Genomic DNA, 16,819 nt, shown 5'->3' on the forward strand with positions numbered 1-16,819 from the left:
TACTCATATATGACGTATGTGGAGGGAGGGAGGGAGGGAGGGAGGGAGGGAGGGAGGGAGGGAGGGAGGGAGGGAGGGAGGGGGAGAGAAAGAGAGAGAGAGAGAATTACATATCTTTTAATGCGTATAGTTCAGTAAAGCATGTCAACATGACAAAAAAAGAGTGCGAAATTAGATGAGAAACTTTTTTATAGAATATATCTGAATGTATTTCGAAGGACAGGAGACTGACAACAGAAAGTTAAGTGCGTGGATATGAACGAAATGATAATGATTTTTTTGTGGGAAACAGGAAAAAAATCTGCAGTAAAATAGTTACGAAGCGTAAGGCTAGTATGAATACCACCATGCTTTACTGATGTGGTGCTACTAAGTATAGTGTGTGCTTTTGTCTTCCTTCTGATTTATTGACAGTCATTAGAGTGCAACATATGTTTTGAAGTAGACACCGAAGAAACATGTAACTTAACATTTTTCCATAAACATAGCGTTTTAAAAAGTAGACTCCAGCTTACAAGGCAGAGAAAACTACTACAAACGAACAGGAACTTTCATGACGTCAGTCTCTCAAATATATGCAGAGCCACAACATCAAACACTAAAACTGTATCTATAGAATAAGTAAATCGCTAGTAGGACACAGTCTAAATAAAACCCGAGCGAGAAAATTGTGTAAATCGAGGATATAAGTGCAATATTTGAGTGTCACATTGCCATTCTATCACCGAAGTACTGTTATTGGTGTTGTTAAGAAATAGACTGTTAAAAAATGTAGTAACATTTATATGAGCAGTGTAGCTAGCTACTTCTTCAACTATGTTTCAATTACTGGAGCCGATTCAGGATTCACAATGGGACTGACTTAACTTATTTTCCAGATGTTTATGGTTATTGTGATAACAAATGAAGTTCGAGATAGAGAAACAGCTCTTGGGAAAATCTTGTGACAAGCTGAATACAGTGCTATCGTTGTTCATTTCCTTAGTAACATTCAGAGGCATAGTAAGGAAACGTTCATTGTAGATTACAATGTGATTTGGTGATAAATCTAGTTGTGTGTAAGGGAGATGCCAAACCAGAATGTTAATGAAATGTAAATCACACAAAGAGTCCTTCTGAAAGATTCTTCAGTATTGTTACTGATTATGATGTTCTCAGGGGGCTGAATGAAAGAAACAAAAAGGTACTTTTCAGAAAGGATCTGTATAAGCAGACCGAGTGTGTTTCTGAGATGTTCAACAACGTCTGGAAGGAGACACTACAGGAAAGTGCTTGGGTGCCAGTTGAACGTTAAGTTCTCGAGAGCATTTCTCCAAGAGGAATCAAAGTACATATCTGCCTCCTTCTACGCATGCTGACCATGACAGCATGGCTGAAGACTTGCGTGTAAATACAATTCTTGTAGCACGCTAATCTCCTGGGAATGTAATGATGGTTGCAACCGCCAGGCTAGCATTGTTTTCGACTGACAAACATGTTAAGGCGAGCACGTAACATATTTCTTAACATTTTCCATGCCAGCTGTAGGTTTGTAATGTTGACTCCATATGTCGTTTCCACCACTGTTTCCCCGCTCCTGAATTGCTACTTTTATTCATGGATGAATAAAGTATAAACAAGAGTTAGACACTCCTATCCTCAACACTACTTTTTCCTAAACAAGCACTGGTAAACCGTAAATTCTTTCCCACCTGTGATATTATCTTTCATTATTCTAAACCAAGACCAGTTTGGAGCCCAAAATTGGAAAATTAGGACCAAGACACAACCAAATGTTGCGAGTTAGCTCCATTCACAAAGACGTTGCCTACAAACTCTGCAAGTCCGGTATTAAAGTCATTGGTGGAAACACACTATTCGCTATTAACTTTCATGGCACAGTACAAAATCTGCGAGAACCCGCTTCAACGTGTATAAATCTATATTCACCACATTATTTACCACATACTGCTAACACGCAGATCTCATACTTAGGGCACTTATCTAATACTGACAACACCACAGCTCTTTTTTAAAAAAAAGCATGTCACAATTAACTTTTCATTTTTAAACTAGTCTGTGTCGCCACCCTTTTCAGTCTGTTTGGCAGTGGAAATCGAATTTCGTTCACATTCCAACGATAGTAACGATTGGGATATCCCATTGTACACAATGTCCACTTTTCTACAGAGAAGTGTCGCTTGCTGTTCTTTCTCCTTCTCAATAAACTGATTGCATTGGTCCTATAAACCTGCACACTGAAACGAACGTTGTAAACAACTGTCAAGCGTTTTCACGTACCTGGTCTTTGAGACACTATCGGTTAGCTATGGTGCTAGTTTTTAGTTATCACATGACTGCTGCTAAAACAATTCCAGGTTCAATCTTTAGAATTATTTTCATGTCCATGCGACCTATTCAACACTGCACATATAACTATTGTAAACAGTTCACTCAAATGCAACACTGCAGACGTATACCGCTATTTCAGAGCTAAATGTCTTCAGCACATTTTGTTACGACTGCCACCAGTAAATAAAATGTGTAAGTATCGGATTACTGCTTCAGTGGTGTAGCATCAGCTTCAAGGCAGAGTCTGTTTGTAAATCTCTGGCTGGGAATGCACTGGATGACATTGACGACAGTTGTCTGGCAGCTGGCTGAATGGGAACTTTTCTATGCTTTCCACGACGTCGACGTCTGCTTTGAACTTGTCTACAGAGCTGTTGTCTTCTGTGGCAGCTGATCTAGTTGTTTTCTCTGTGAACACCGACATGTACATCACAGTAGCCAGGACGGAGCCTCCTAAAGGACCAGCCCAGTACACCTGCAACAACACACACATGCCGTATAGAGCCTACTGAAATGACCTCCGTGTCTACATGTTCTCATATTAGTGCTCCGCCTCTGCAATAACACAGTCACACAAACCAACACACACTGTCTATAACCTGTTAAACACATAGCAAACCTCCAACAACTCAAACATGTGCTGTGGAGTTTGTTAAATAGCCCACCGCGTGGATGCACATCAGTACAAACAAATGGTGTAGTGCTGGCTAAAGCTATTTCTTTAAATGGATACTCACAACATAGTACGCTCGGAACAACACAAACACACGGAATAGTAACAGCTGAAGAGTCTACATTCCACACTTGCAACCAAAACACGTGGTGCAGACTTAGGCAGAAGGCACGCTCAGTACACATTTAATAACATATACTTATGGTTTAGACATTATTAAAGCAGTGCTTCCCAATCTGCGGGGGTTATTACCCACTGGAGTTAGTATAAAATTTTCTGAGAGGGATATGAGCACATTATGACACCAAAATATTACAAAATCGTTTTTTTTTATTTCTCTGGAACATTTATTAGACTTTCATCATTAGCCAGTTTCCGCAAACTCTATGCACTAACATATCCGACTAAAAGGAGTTGGTTAAAAATGTGGAAACACCAAAAAGACAACATATTACCAAGCCTGATGTGGTGTAGGAAAACCGTTAGCATTTGAAACAACTCCAGTCGTCTCACAATGGATAAATACAGATCATGCGTGGTCTTCGAGGGAATCCTATACCATTCTCCGTGCAAGCTCAATAATATTCGAATCTTTTTTTTTTCATATCAGGTGCCACAGTAATCAATTTATTAAAGGAAGATGTCATTTTCCACTTTTGCTGTTTTAATTTTATTTGACGCCAACTAGTTTCCGGTTTGCAGGCCATTTGCAAGTGTTTTTATGGTTCTCCAATTGAAAAGTGTGCCTTAGGTGTCTGTTCTGCGTGGATATTAAACGCTGTGTTGCTGGTTTAACAGCTTGGAAATGACCTAGACTGCTGAAACTAGATGTGAGCAAATAAAATTAATACGCAAAAGTGGAAAATGTCGTCACCGGGATCTGGTGACTGTAATGGCATGGCTAGATGAGACAGTTTATCCTTTTGCTCACAACACCAGTCCTGGACGATGCGATCTGTGTGGACTGGGAACACAGCATCATCATTGGAGAACATTGTACCATGGGATCGACCTGATCAGCCAAACTGCTGACGTAATCATTGGCAGTAGCACAACCTTCCAGAGTAACCATGGGTACCATGTAGCACCACGATATGGCTGTCCAAATTACCAACGAAGCAAGTTTCACTCTGTTGACATAAACTCAGAGAAGCTGGAGACAGTCTGAAACAAGGCTCATTCGACTAAATGATTTTTTCCCCACTGCTCCATAGTCCAAGCCTTACGACCCGAGTACCAAGTTTTCCTGTTACTAGCCTTTGCATCACGCATTGGTGGTTTGAAATCCCAGATCTCAGTGAAATTCTTTGTCTAGAAACTCCCTTCATACTGTTTTGGTGCTGGTGGGACTCGCAAATGTGACATTCAGCTCTACAGCGACTTTTGCAGCCGTCTTCCCGTTACCATTGTCACGATCCTCTTCAATGAACGTCTGTTTCGGTCACTCAACACACACTTTCGTCCATGTTGTGATTTGGCCGATGATTTTCTGCTTTCCTGTATGCGGTATAAAAATTTGATATGATGTCTCTCTGAATACCGAACATTTCGGCTCCCTTAGCTACGAAAGCACCCACCACACAAACACCAGCTGTTTGCTCACGATCGAATTTACATAGCTCCGATATAATGCGCTTTAAAGTACACAGAACATCGTTCCGACCACGAGTGACACTTGCAATGTATTGCGGACATTACACGGGCAGCGTTGTGTCCAAATGCAATAGCACAACCTCCAGGCTCGGCTACTATCTAGTTACATCGAAGCATGCATTTCTCACGGTATTTCCATATTTTTGTCCAACCTCTGTATGTATCTCCTAATTCTGCATGTTTTCTTAATTTTCTCCACCATTCTTCCATTAGGACACCTTATCTCTTGCAATTCAGAACTACGTCCATCAACCACCTACCACCCGCTCTCCTTACATTTCATTTTTGACACGTACATGTGTAACTATATCTTCCACTTCTACGTGTTCCCTCATCCATCTGCTGATTTACCTGTCTCTCTCGGTAATTCCCAACATACATTGACCCATCAGTAAACATATCTGAGAGTAGCATTGCTGAGGGACATGAAACAGTACTAGCACATAAGGTAGGTTGTAGGATGGTCGACTTTGGTTTATTGGGAGAAGTGTGAGAAATTGTAGCTCATTTGTAATGCCTCACGTGTACAAAACACTTGTCAGACCATTTCTTGAGTACTGCTCGAAAGGATGGGTTCCGCTCCAGTCCGATCATATGAAAACATCGAAGCAATTCAACTCCTAGATTTGTAACAATACCCGAGTATTACGGAAATGCTCGGAAAGCAAATGAAAATCCTTGGAGAAAATTAGACGCTCTTTTCGTGACACGCTGCCAAGAAAGTTTACAGAACATACAGACTACAGAATTATCGTACAGCCACCAATGTACACTATTGGATCAAAAGTATCTGGTCAACTTTATGTAATGCGAAATTGGCCACTTGATGTCATGAGAACCTGACCCGCCATTATACATGGATGCTGGGAGTACAATGTCGTCAGTAGAGATGCAGTAACAACAGAATGGGTCCGTCAGGAGTGTTTAGTCCTTTCGAACCTGGGCTGGTCAATGAATGTTACCTAAGTACCACATTCATCAGGGGCATATTTACACTTCTAGAGCTACCCAAGGCGACCACTGGTGACGTCATTGTGAATCGTAAACGCGAAGTAACAATTACAGCTAAAACAAAACCAGATAGGACCCATCTACTGGTGGACAAAGACTGTTGAGCAATGCGGAGGAAGGTTGTAAAAACTAGTTCAAAATCAGAGCAAGGAATCATTCGTGACTTACAAAATGGTACCAGAAGTCTAGTCGGCTCAATGACACTGTGTAGGGAGTTAAGAAGAATGGGGTACCGTGCCTCGAGCACCTCCTCATTACCCATACATTTCCGCAGTCAGTGGTAAGCAACGCTTGAGATGGTGTAAAGAGCGAGTGTGTTGGACAGTGACGAATGATTTAACGAATCACGGTATACCCTGTGGCAATCCTATGGAATGGCTTCGGTTCAAATAACAAATTTCTTCAGTAGAATTTTACTCGCAACACGAGAAAGCTGACGTGTACAATACTTCAAACCATTCGTAAGTTGCAACTGGACCACTCCCGCTGCGGCAGAAGTCTGTTTCATCTTAAATCATCACATATCTTAAGAACATTCGTTCTACGATACCCAGTGCCTCGTGTAGATATTCATTACAGGGCACATTGCTTGGAAAGCGTGGACAAAGGAAACAATTTTCTTGATTCGCAGTGTCAATACCCCTCAAAGTACCACCTGTGGTATTATTATTTGACAACAAATATCAATCAGAAACTTGCGTCGTACAAATTCAAAAGTTCTCATAAATTTACACTGCAAATACACAGACTTTCACCAAGTCTGTATATAAAGCATGTTCAAAAACTAAAGCGATTTTGTAATTTCGCACGTTTTATTAGTCCGGAGCGCGCGATATTTTTCGTTTTTTTTTTTTTTTTTTTTTTTTTTTTTTTTTTTTTTTTTACAAAAATGTCATATCGGATATTCAGTTGTTGTCTGCTGTGAAAAATGTTTCATGTGTTTCCATATTATATGTCTTTCTTCATTTGGTGTCAAAATGGATCCGAAACGTGTGTCAAATATTTCTTTAAGTACGGGATAAAATGCAGCGAACTCTTATAAACATTATTTTCTGTCAACCTTATACGACTAAAAGGTAGGTTTACGAGTGGCATCTGCGTTCCTAAGAAGGCCATGCGGAAGATGGTGACCAGCGTCCTGAACCCCCTAGAAAATTATGGAAACAATGGAGGAAATGATTATGAACGAGTGCCGAATCATTATCAGTCAGGTGAATCATTATCAGTCAGGTGAATCATTAACCTGATAATGATACATTGATTTCAGTCATTCCATGAAACATTTTCGGATGTTTTTTGAATTGTTGAATTTTTAACAAAAACAGTGGCAAACGCAGGTTGCTAAGGAGACGCTAGATGAAGTCAATAACAATGCAGAACTTCATAACAGGTGATAAACCATGATTTTTGTGGATGTATCATCGAAAGTAGTGCTCATTCGTTCCAGTCGTTCTAATTCTCCAAGACAATGGAAATCTCGACAAGTGCGGTCAAACGTGAAGGCTATTCTCACTGTGTTCTTCAGTTCTAATGGTGTAGAACAACATGAGTTCTTCCCATAAGGTCGAACGAGCAGTAAAGATTACATATTACGTACAGGTTCACCGTTTGCGTAAAGTAATCTGCATAAAACTGTTTTTTTTTGTGCTTTTCACTACGTTAATTCACCTATTCAAACTTCGTAGATTAGATGTCAGTTTTTATCAAAAACAATATTTGAATGATGCTCCAGCCTCTTGTAACTTTTCTCTGTTCCCAAAAATAAAGAAATCCATGAAGCACACTCGTTTTAGAAGGATGGATTAAAAACACATCAGATAGCTAAGAGCTATCCTGAAGACCGAGTTAGTGAAGTATTTCCTTGCCTAGAAAACATCCCGTCAAAAATGTTTAGCAACGAATTGGGATTTTTTAAGGGGATATCAATGGAAACTAATAAGTAACATTCTTCTTCGAAAACGAAATTTCCGTTATTTTTTGAACAAACCTCATCTGAGCCATCATCATAAACACAAAAAAACAATAACATAAAATCTATAAATGTATTTCTGGTAGAGTATTTGAAGAATATCTCTCGATTATGAGTATATTCACGCACAAGTTAAAGCATCGCAGTAAGGTAAAAACAATGCATGCAGTGCATTCGCAATGAAATAATTCTCTTAACTTTAGTGCATAAAAATTCGTGGTGCCTGCATTAACACATTCATGAAAACAGAGGTTAAGCAAAGTCACCCCACTGCGAATAATGTCACTCATTGCAAAATCGTCCTTCACACTGCACAACAAATCCCTTTTACTGCATGTGACAAAAATTTCCTGGCAATCTTCATACAACATATACAGATGTCAGTTTCACTGTTACATGATTGCATAAAATTCTCAGGAGACGTACCCAGTGGCATTTCCAAACACCCTTCCAGAGCGCTGGAGCAAGTGTCCTGGCAGGGTTCATGCTGGCTCCAGTGAAAGGACCCTGCGATGATATTAAGAAGCGTAATCAGTAAAATATCACCAAGATGTAACAGTGTACACTAACCAAACTACTAAGAAGATGCTGCTACAGTCACTGTAAATCTAATTATTATTCACCAAAAAACTTTTTACAATAATAATTATTATAATTTCTAATAGCTACCACGATCAAGAATTCTTAACTTAGAAATATCTGCGAAAGACATATTTTTTATTCTGGCATTTTTACAAAATGAAGAGATTTGGTTCAGGTATTACTGATTTTTAAATGGATAACAGAGTAATTAATTTAACTGAACAACAGAAACACCACCAGAATTGATCGCATACTGTCTGTAAGATAACCGTTTCACTGTGCCAATGACCTCTGCTGCAGGATCATTTCACTCAGAATATGGAAGGAAGAGTGTTAGTGATATTATTAACATACATTTAGAGTAAGGCCGTCAGTGTTAATACAGTCACTATTATCAACTCTATTGCAGATGGGGGGCCGGCCGGAGTGGCCGAGCGGTTAAAGGCGCTACAGTCTGGAACCGCACGACCGCTACGGTCGCAGGTTCGAATCCTGCCTCGGGCATGGATGTGTGTGATGTCCTTAGGTTAGTTAGGTTTAAGTAGTTCTAAGTTCTAGGGGACTTATGACCACAGCAGTTGAGTCCCATAGTGCTCAGAGCCATTTGCAGATGGGGAAAGAACCACTTGTGTCATTGTTGGAAGTACCATCTCAGTATTCTCATGAAATAATTTAGAGAAATCAAGAAATTATTAAATAATAACTGCCACATAAGGAACTGAACCACACGTATCTTATCAGTGCGTCAAATAGTTTCCATTTAGCCACTTTTGTCTTAAAATTTAGTGATTTCAGAGGCAACGAAAGAACATGAGACATGGCCATAATGTGACCAAACATACTTTGAAAATATTATAACATGATCCGTAGTAATGTGGCTTCAAGGTGCACTGGGCAGACAACTATTTGCCGTGCGTGGCAATTATAGCATCTAGACCGCCATAACGGGGAGCAGTGCCTCGAAACAGTAACAGGGAATTAACCATGGATCAGGCCACCCACCATACCATCGTTCAACAGATGACTTTCAGAAGGGTAAAATGGTCAGTAATCGTTGCAGTCCTTCACGTAATGTCTCTCATGTACGTTTAGTTGGGCGTAAGTCCAGTGAGAGGACTGATCACGTTAGACACAATGTCCGAACATGGCAGGCACAGTGTGAAAGAAATTATTGTATTTCAGCTATATTAGAGATAAGAGTACCATGAGGTGACAAAAGTCACAGGATTCGTCCTAACATCATTTCGTACCTCCATTTGGAGCAACAGCTGGAAGTGGCATGGACTCAAAAAGTCTTGGAAGCCTCCTGCAGAAATATTGAGCCTCTATAGGCATCAATGGGTCAAATGGCTCTGAGCACTATGGGACTTAACTTCTGACGTCAGCAGTCCCCTAGAACTTAGAACTACTTAAACCTAACCTACCTAAAGACATCACACACATCCATGCCCGAGGCAGGATTCGAACCTGCGACTGTAGCGGTCGGGCGGTTCCAGACTGTAGCGCCTAGAACCGCTCGGCCATCCCGGCCGGCATAGACATCAAAAATAGCGAAAGTGTTGCGTTGCAAGATTTGTACACAAACTGATACCTCGATTATGTTATAAAAATTTTATGTGGATGGAAAATCATTCGCTCCAGTAGTCCAGAATGTTCTCAAACCAATCGCGAACAATTGCGGCTTGCTGACGTGGTGCATTGTCATCCCTGACACGGTGCATTGTGATCCTGTTTGGGAAGATGATGTCCACGAATGGCTGCAAATGGTCTTCAGGTATCCAAACATTATCATTTACAGTCAATGATCGGTTCAGATGGACCAGAGGACCCAGTCCATTCCAAGTAAACATAGCTCTCGCCATAATGGAGTCACCACCAGCTTGCACAGTGCCTTGTTGACGACTTGGGTTCCTGGGTTTGTGGGATCTGCGTCACACTCTTACCAACTAAAATCGGGTCTCACCTGACCAGTCCAAGGTTTTCCAGTCCAATCGATGTGGTCACGAGCCCAGGACAGGTGTCGTGCTATTAGCTGAGGTATTCGCGTCAATCGTCTGCTGCCACAGCCCATTAATGCCAAATTTCGCTGCACTGTCGTCGTACGTCCGAGATTGATTTCTGTGGGGGTGAGGCATCTGGTTTGTCTGTTAGCACTGACAGCTGTAGGTAAACGCCGGTGCTCTCGGTCGTTAAGTGAAGCCTTCAGTCACTACGTTGTCCATGGTGAGAGATAATGCCTAAAATTTGATATTCTCGGCACACCCTTGACACTGTAGATCTCAAAATACTGAATTCCCTACGATTTTCGAAATGGGAGTTCTCATGCGTCGATCTCCAACTACCATTTTGCTTTCGAAGTTGTTAATTCCCGGTGCGCGGTCATGATCACATAGGAAACCTTTTCACACGAATCATCAGAGTACAAATAACATCGCCTCCAATACAATGCCCTTTCATACCTTGTGTAAGCTATGCTACCGCCGTCTGTATATGTCTGTATCACTATCCCATGACTTTTGTCACCTCAGTCAGTATGATTTCGGCATAAACAGCAAGCTACGTCAGCAATAGTTTACGGCGACCAGTAAACACGAAACTGATGCCACAAGAGTGGAAATAACAGCAGTCTCTGTGCTGGACTCACCGCAGCGATGGAGATGCCGGTGATGTAGGAGCCGAACTTGAGCGGCGTGGAGTCCGAGTTGTGGCAGTTGCGCGCGTCCCACGAGCCGTGGCACAGGAGTATCAGCATCGCCGTCGCCCCCGTCTCCACGAGCAGCGCCTGCGTTGTAGACAGCCCCGCTGCCGGCGTCGTCGTGCAGTCACACACCGCTGAAGATGGCGTCACACTCTGCCGAAACGTCACCCACCATCAGTATCCACAATGTGTTGTAAAATTACAGGCATTCATTCACTGCTAAACATGTGGAGAAACTCTCCACTAATTTACTGCCGACCCACTAAAAGAAACGAATTATTATCTACTAGCACTCTTGTGTGAAATGGAAATTCATAGAGCATTTCCACAGAGTCGCTGTAGGCCTCTGAGGCAACAACCAGTAGCTGTGGTCACTGCTCAGATTCGAAACACAAACACTCACGTGCACGAAATCCACATTCCGAACAAAATGTTGATAGCATTTTTGTAAGTTGTATGTACCTCGTGATTGGCATCGAGAAGGATTTTGCGTGGCTGCATACCCTTGCGTGAAGCGCTTCGAATCAAATCTATTCATTCTTTGCCAAATGTACGCTCGATGCAATTTTACTGATAATTTAAAAGTTCACCACAAATAAAATAATATGGCAAGTCGAAATTGTTAAGGCTTGGGCTACGATTTGAATCTAGAGACCGCATGGTCGCGACTAACGGAAATCATCTTATTATGCCACTGATTAACTGAACCAAAATTGTAACCAGAACCTAAATGGTGATTCAAAATAGCTAGGAGAAGTGAGATTAAAAATTATTAAGGCATTCAAATAGCTTTTTGTCCTTCATTCGACGCAGACGTTCTGAAGGTGGTGGGGGAGACCAACTTCTGCTACGAAAAACGTTTTTGCTTTACTCATCTTTGGCCAAGCCCTCCTGTTCCTGCTATCTGCCTTCCACCGACACCGTTTAAGTTGGTAGAAGATTAGGAAACCCACCACTTCTCTGGTCCGTCTGCTACTTCATTTAATTCATTCACACTTGACCACACGCTTTCATGAAGGGTGAGAAATGGAAATCAGGACACAGAACGTGCTCATAAGACTGAAAATAAATGTGTCGACCCATATTGTTTTTACAGGCATGCAGTTGTCGGAGCAGAGATTAATTACTTGCATAAAGATTGATTTAATTATACAATATTATGTCAGGTAGTGTGGAGATTTGTTTTTGCACCATTTTTAGTCATGTAAATTCACTTATTTTGGTGTTACAATATGAAAAATGCAGATAATGACGAGCATGTTGATATTATATCTACGGAAGAACTAAAGGATTTGTTAAAAAACAGAAAATCCCCGCGTGGAACAACCTCAATGTGTAATTATTTAAATATGCTTCGCAATCATTACTCATACAGCTACTGCGTTTTGCAAATGCTTGTTGGAAATACAGCGACATACCAGAGGATAGGCAAACAGCATCCCATTATTAAAAATAAAGGAGGATAGCAGGAAATGTGACAACTGAATAAAGAATGTATGCAAAACCAATAACAAATAGAATAAAGGTACATTCGGAAAGAACTAAATGGGCTTCGGATGGCAAGATCTTGTTTAGAGTGTTTCTTCATTCTGCCAGATTAATGAGAAACAGAATACAGTCATCCCACATACATGGCCTTTATTGTCTGTGAGAAAGCTTTTGATAAAGTTAACAATTAAATTATGGCAAGTTCTGGAAAAGAATGGCATGCCCCATCATCTAATAACTACAATTCGAAATATGTACTTAAAATCAAAGCACAAAAAGGAAATCCGTTTGCGAGAAATATCTCTCAAGGAGTTTGACAAAGGGGTTCTGTATCCCTCACTTTATTTAAAATGTACATAGACGTCATAAAGACATGACAGAAGAAACTAGACTCAGAAGATTAATTGCAGAGAACAATTTGGTTGTTTCACAAAGTGGCAAATGATTGTAATATGACAATATCTAAAACAAGTAAGATTTTGGCGTTCCATGGTAATGAGCAATTAAGAGCAAAAAAACAATTGATAATAAGGCATTAGAATAAATAAATGCTTTTAAATACCAGGGACGTGAGGTCTAATGTATCACACACAATGGTCAAGACAAACTGCAAAAATTCCAGCAGTTAAAAGGTCCTACAAATAGCACTCTCCTCAATAAAGTTAGAAATGGGACAATACTAAAATTTTTCAATGTGATGACAGTGCCAGTTTTAATGTATGGGTCAGAGACTTGCACTCGAACCGCCAGTCAAAGGAGGAGGATTGAGGCACCAGATATGAAACTCCTAGGTCTTCTAGCTTGCTACGAACTCATTAATCGGATAAAAGATAGTGAAACAAGAAATGAACTGGGTGTTAAAAGCATACTTCAGAGTGCAGAAAGAAATAATAATATTATCTTGGAACTCTTCCATTTGGTCCGTGTTTGCACAGAAAAACAGTAATATCAGAAATTGAGTCCGCCTTGATGCAAAACACCTTGTTATTCGTTTATTTGTTTTTCATCCCAAACTAGTTTCGGCGATAAATATCACCATCATCAGTGGTTTTTTTCAATCTAAAACATGCAGAAAATGGCATGGTTATACAAACACAGTAAAACATTATTACATTTTTACAATTCGTCATTTGAAATATAGTTTTCTATTGATACTTTCATACTACCTTATTTATTGTATGTTACAGCATGTTTTAAGGCATATTTTCTGTGCTCTTTTTTTCTGTTGCCCTCTTTTTACTTAGCGAGCATCATGTCATCTGCAACCATGTGAGCGGCTATTAGTAATCAAATACTAAAAGGTGAACTTCGTATGTCATCAGTATATACTTGGGGTTGTGGTAGTGTTGTGGAAAGCAGTTATTTGGTGTGTACTGAGCTGTTGCTTAGCTATTCGTGTACTATCGTTCGTTAGATGGTATGTGGCTGCTTTTAGACACAGAAAAACAAAACTTTCGCATTTTGTTTCTGATCCAGAATATTTCGCGATCTTGCTGTTCGTACGTGTCGTGAGAGTCGTATCGCATGTGACGAGAAAGCCTATGAAAAACTGTAGCGCGAATTACGACGAATTCTGTTCATTATTTATGTCTCTGTGTGTGATGGGGGAGTGGTTCTTTCGCGTGTGTGTACATTCGAAGCATGTTAGAAGAACGAATACCATGTCAGAAGAACGAATACCTGAAATGAGAAACAAATATACGCTTCAAGGGAAAAGGAATCATGACCGTCAGAAGAAGAGATGGAAACATCAGCAGCATTCTACCTGAAATTGGGACAGGCAAGGACGCCTAAATGAAAACTGTATATTATTATTATTATTATTATTATTTCTTTCTCTTTCTTTCTTTCTTTCTTTCTTTCTTTCTTTCCTCAGACGTTATGTCTGGTCAAAAATGGAAAGTGACATGGACCTTGATCAAGCGTGACTTCCTTTTAATTGTACGGTATATGTTATATTGCATTTAGGAACTTTCGGGTCATTGAACATGTATCAATAATTACGGATTTCTGTAGTTGTATATATAAGTTTGGATGTAGCTGTATTGCATTGATGTACTGGTGGATATTGTGAGGTATGACTCCTGTAGTTGATAGTATAATTGGTATAATGTCAACTTTATCCTGATGCCACATGTCCTTGACTTCCTCAGCCAGTTGGATGTATTTTTCAATTTTTTCTCCTGTTTTCTTTTGTGTATTTGTTGTATTGGGTATGGATATTTCGATTACTTGTGTTAATTTCTTCTTTTTATTGGTGAGTATGATGTCAGGTTTGTTATATGGTGTTGTTTTATCTGTTATAATGGTTCTGTTCCAGTATAATTTGTATTCATCATTCTCCAGTACATTTTGTGGTGCATACTCGTATGTGGGAACGTGTTGTTTTATAAGTTTATGTTGTAAGGCAAGCTGTTGATGTATTATTTTTGCTACATTGTCATGTCTTCTGGGGTATTCTGTATTTGCTAGTATTGTACATCCACTCGTGATGTGATCTACTGTTTCTATTTGTTGTTTGCAAAGTCTGCATTTATCTGTTGTGGTATTGGGATCTTTAATAATATGCTTGCTGTAATATCTGGTGTTTATTGTTTCATCCTGTATTGCAGTCATGAATCCTTCCGTCTCACTGTATATATTGCCTTTTCTTAGCCATATGTTGGATGCGTCTTGATCGATGTGTGGCTGTGTTAGATGATATGAGTGCTTGCCATGTAGTGTTTTCTTTTTCCAATTTACTTTCTTTGTATCTGTTGATGTTATGTGATCTAAAAGGTTGTAGAAGTGGTTATGAAAATGCAGTGGTGTAGCCGATATATTTATATGAGTGATTGCTTTGTGTATTTTGCTAGTTTCTGCTCGTTCTAGAAAGAATTTTCTTAAATTGTCTACCTGTCCATAATGTAGGTTTTTTATGTCGATGAATCCCCTTCCTCCTTCCTTTCTGCTTAATGTGAAACTTTCTGTTGCTGAATGTATGTGATGTATTCTATATTTGTGGCATAGTGAACGTGTAAGTGTATTGAGTGCTTCTAGGTCTGTGTTACTCCATTTCACTACTCCAAATGAGTAGGTCAATATTGGTATAGCATAAGTATTTATAGCTTTTGTCTTGTTTCTTGCTGTCAATTCTGTTTCCAGTATTTTTGTTAGTCTTTATCTATATTTTTCTTTTAGTTCTTCTTTAATATTTGTATTATCTATTCCTATTTTTTGTCTGTATCCTAGATATTTATAGGCATCTGTTTCTTCCATCACTTCTATGGAGTCACTGTGGTTATTTAATATGTAATCTTCTTGTTTAGTGTGTTTTCTCTTGACTATGCTATTTTTCTTACATTTGTCTGTTCCAAAATCCATATTTATATCATTGCTGAATACTTCTATTATCTTTAGTAATTGGTTGAGTTGTTGATTGGTTGCTGCCAGTAGTTTTAGATCATCCATGTATAGCAAATGTGTGATTTTGTGTGGGTATGTTCCAGTAATATTATATCCATAATTTGTATTATTTAGCATGTTGGATAGTGGGTTCAGAGCAAGATAGAACCAGAAAGGACTTAATGAGTCTCCTTGCTATATTCCACGCTTAATCTGTATTGGCAGTGATCTGATATCATCTGAATTTGTTTGGATATTAAGTGTGGTTTTCCAGGTTTTCATTACTATGTTTAGGAACTGTATCAATTTAGGATCTACTTTGTATATTTCCAATATCTGTAGTAACTATGAGTGGGGTACACTATCAAAAGCTTTTTGGTAATCAATGTATGCGTAGTGTAGCGACTTTTGTTTAGTTTTAGCTTGATATGTCACCTCTGCATCTATTATCAGTTGCTCTTTACATCCTCGTGCTCCTTTGCAACAGCCTTTTTGTTCTTCATTTATAATTTTGTTGTGTGTTATATGTGTCATTAATTTCTGTGTAATGAATGAAGTTAATATTTTGTAGATTGTTGGTAGGCATGTTATGGGGCGATATTTAGCTGGGTTTGCTGTGTCTGCTTGATCTTTAGGTTTCAGATAGGTTATTCCATGTGTAAGTGTATCAGGGAATGTGTATGGTTCTGCAATGTAACTGTTAAATAATTTAGTTAGATGTGAATGTGTTGAGATAAACTTCTTTAGCCAGAAATTTGCTATTTTATCATTTCCATGGGCTTTCCAATTGTGCATAGAATTAATTGCTCGAGTGACTACATGTTGCAAAATTATCACTTCAGGCATTTGTGGTATCATCTTGTATGAGTCTGTTTCTGCTTGTATCCACCGTGCATGCCTGTTATGTTGTACCGGGTTCGACCATATGTTGCTCCAGAGATGTTCCATGTCTGTTATGTTTGGTGGATTGTCTATTTTAATGTGTGTGTTATCTATTGTTTGGTAAAATTTCTTTTGGTTTGTGTTGAGT

General features: G+C 39.4%; 1 protein-coding gene across 1 annotated transcript in view; it reads right to left on the reverse strand.

The window, feature by feature from the left end:
* Nucleotides 1-216: 216 nt before the first annotated feature.
* The window catches only part of LOC126101463 (aquaporin AQPAn.G-like), a 33,172-nt gene continuing 16,569 nt past the window's right edge, over nt 217-16,819 (reverse strand). The window contains exons 4-6 of the mRNA XM_049912115.1: nt 10,864-11,070; nt 8,064-8,144; nt 217-2,806 (exon numbers count right to left, since the gene is read on the reverse strand). Of these exons, the coding sequence (XP_049768072.1) occupies nt 2,564-2,806; nt 8,064-8,144; nt 10,864-11,070 (531 nt within the window). The 3' untranslated portion in view covers nt 217-2,563. The remainder of the gene's footprint in view (nt 2,807-8,063; nt 8,145-10,863; nt 11,071-16,819) is intronic.

This window comes from Schistocerca cancellata, chromosome 9 (genome assembly GCF_023864275.1).
Source record: "Schistocerca cancellata isolate TAMUIC-IGC-003103 chromosome 9, iqSchCanc2.1, whole genome shotgun sequence".
Classification (NCBI taxonomy): Eukaryota; Metazoa; Arthropoda; class Insecta; order Orthoptera; family Acrididae; genus Schistocerca; species Schistocerca cancellata.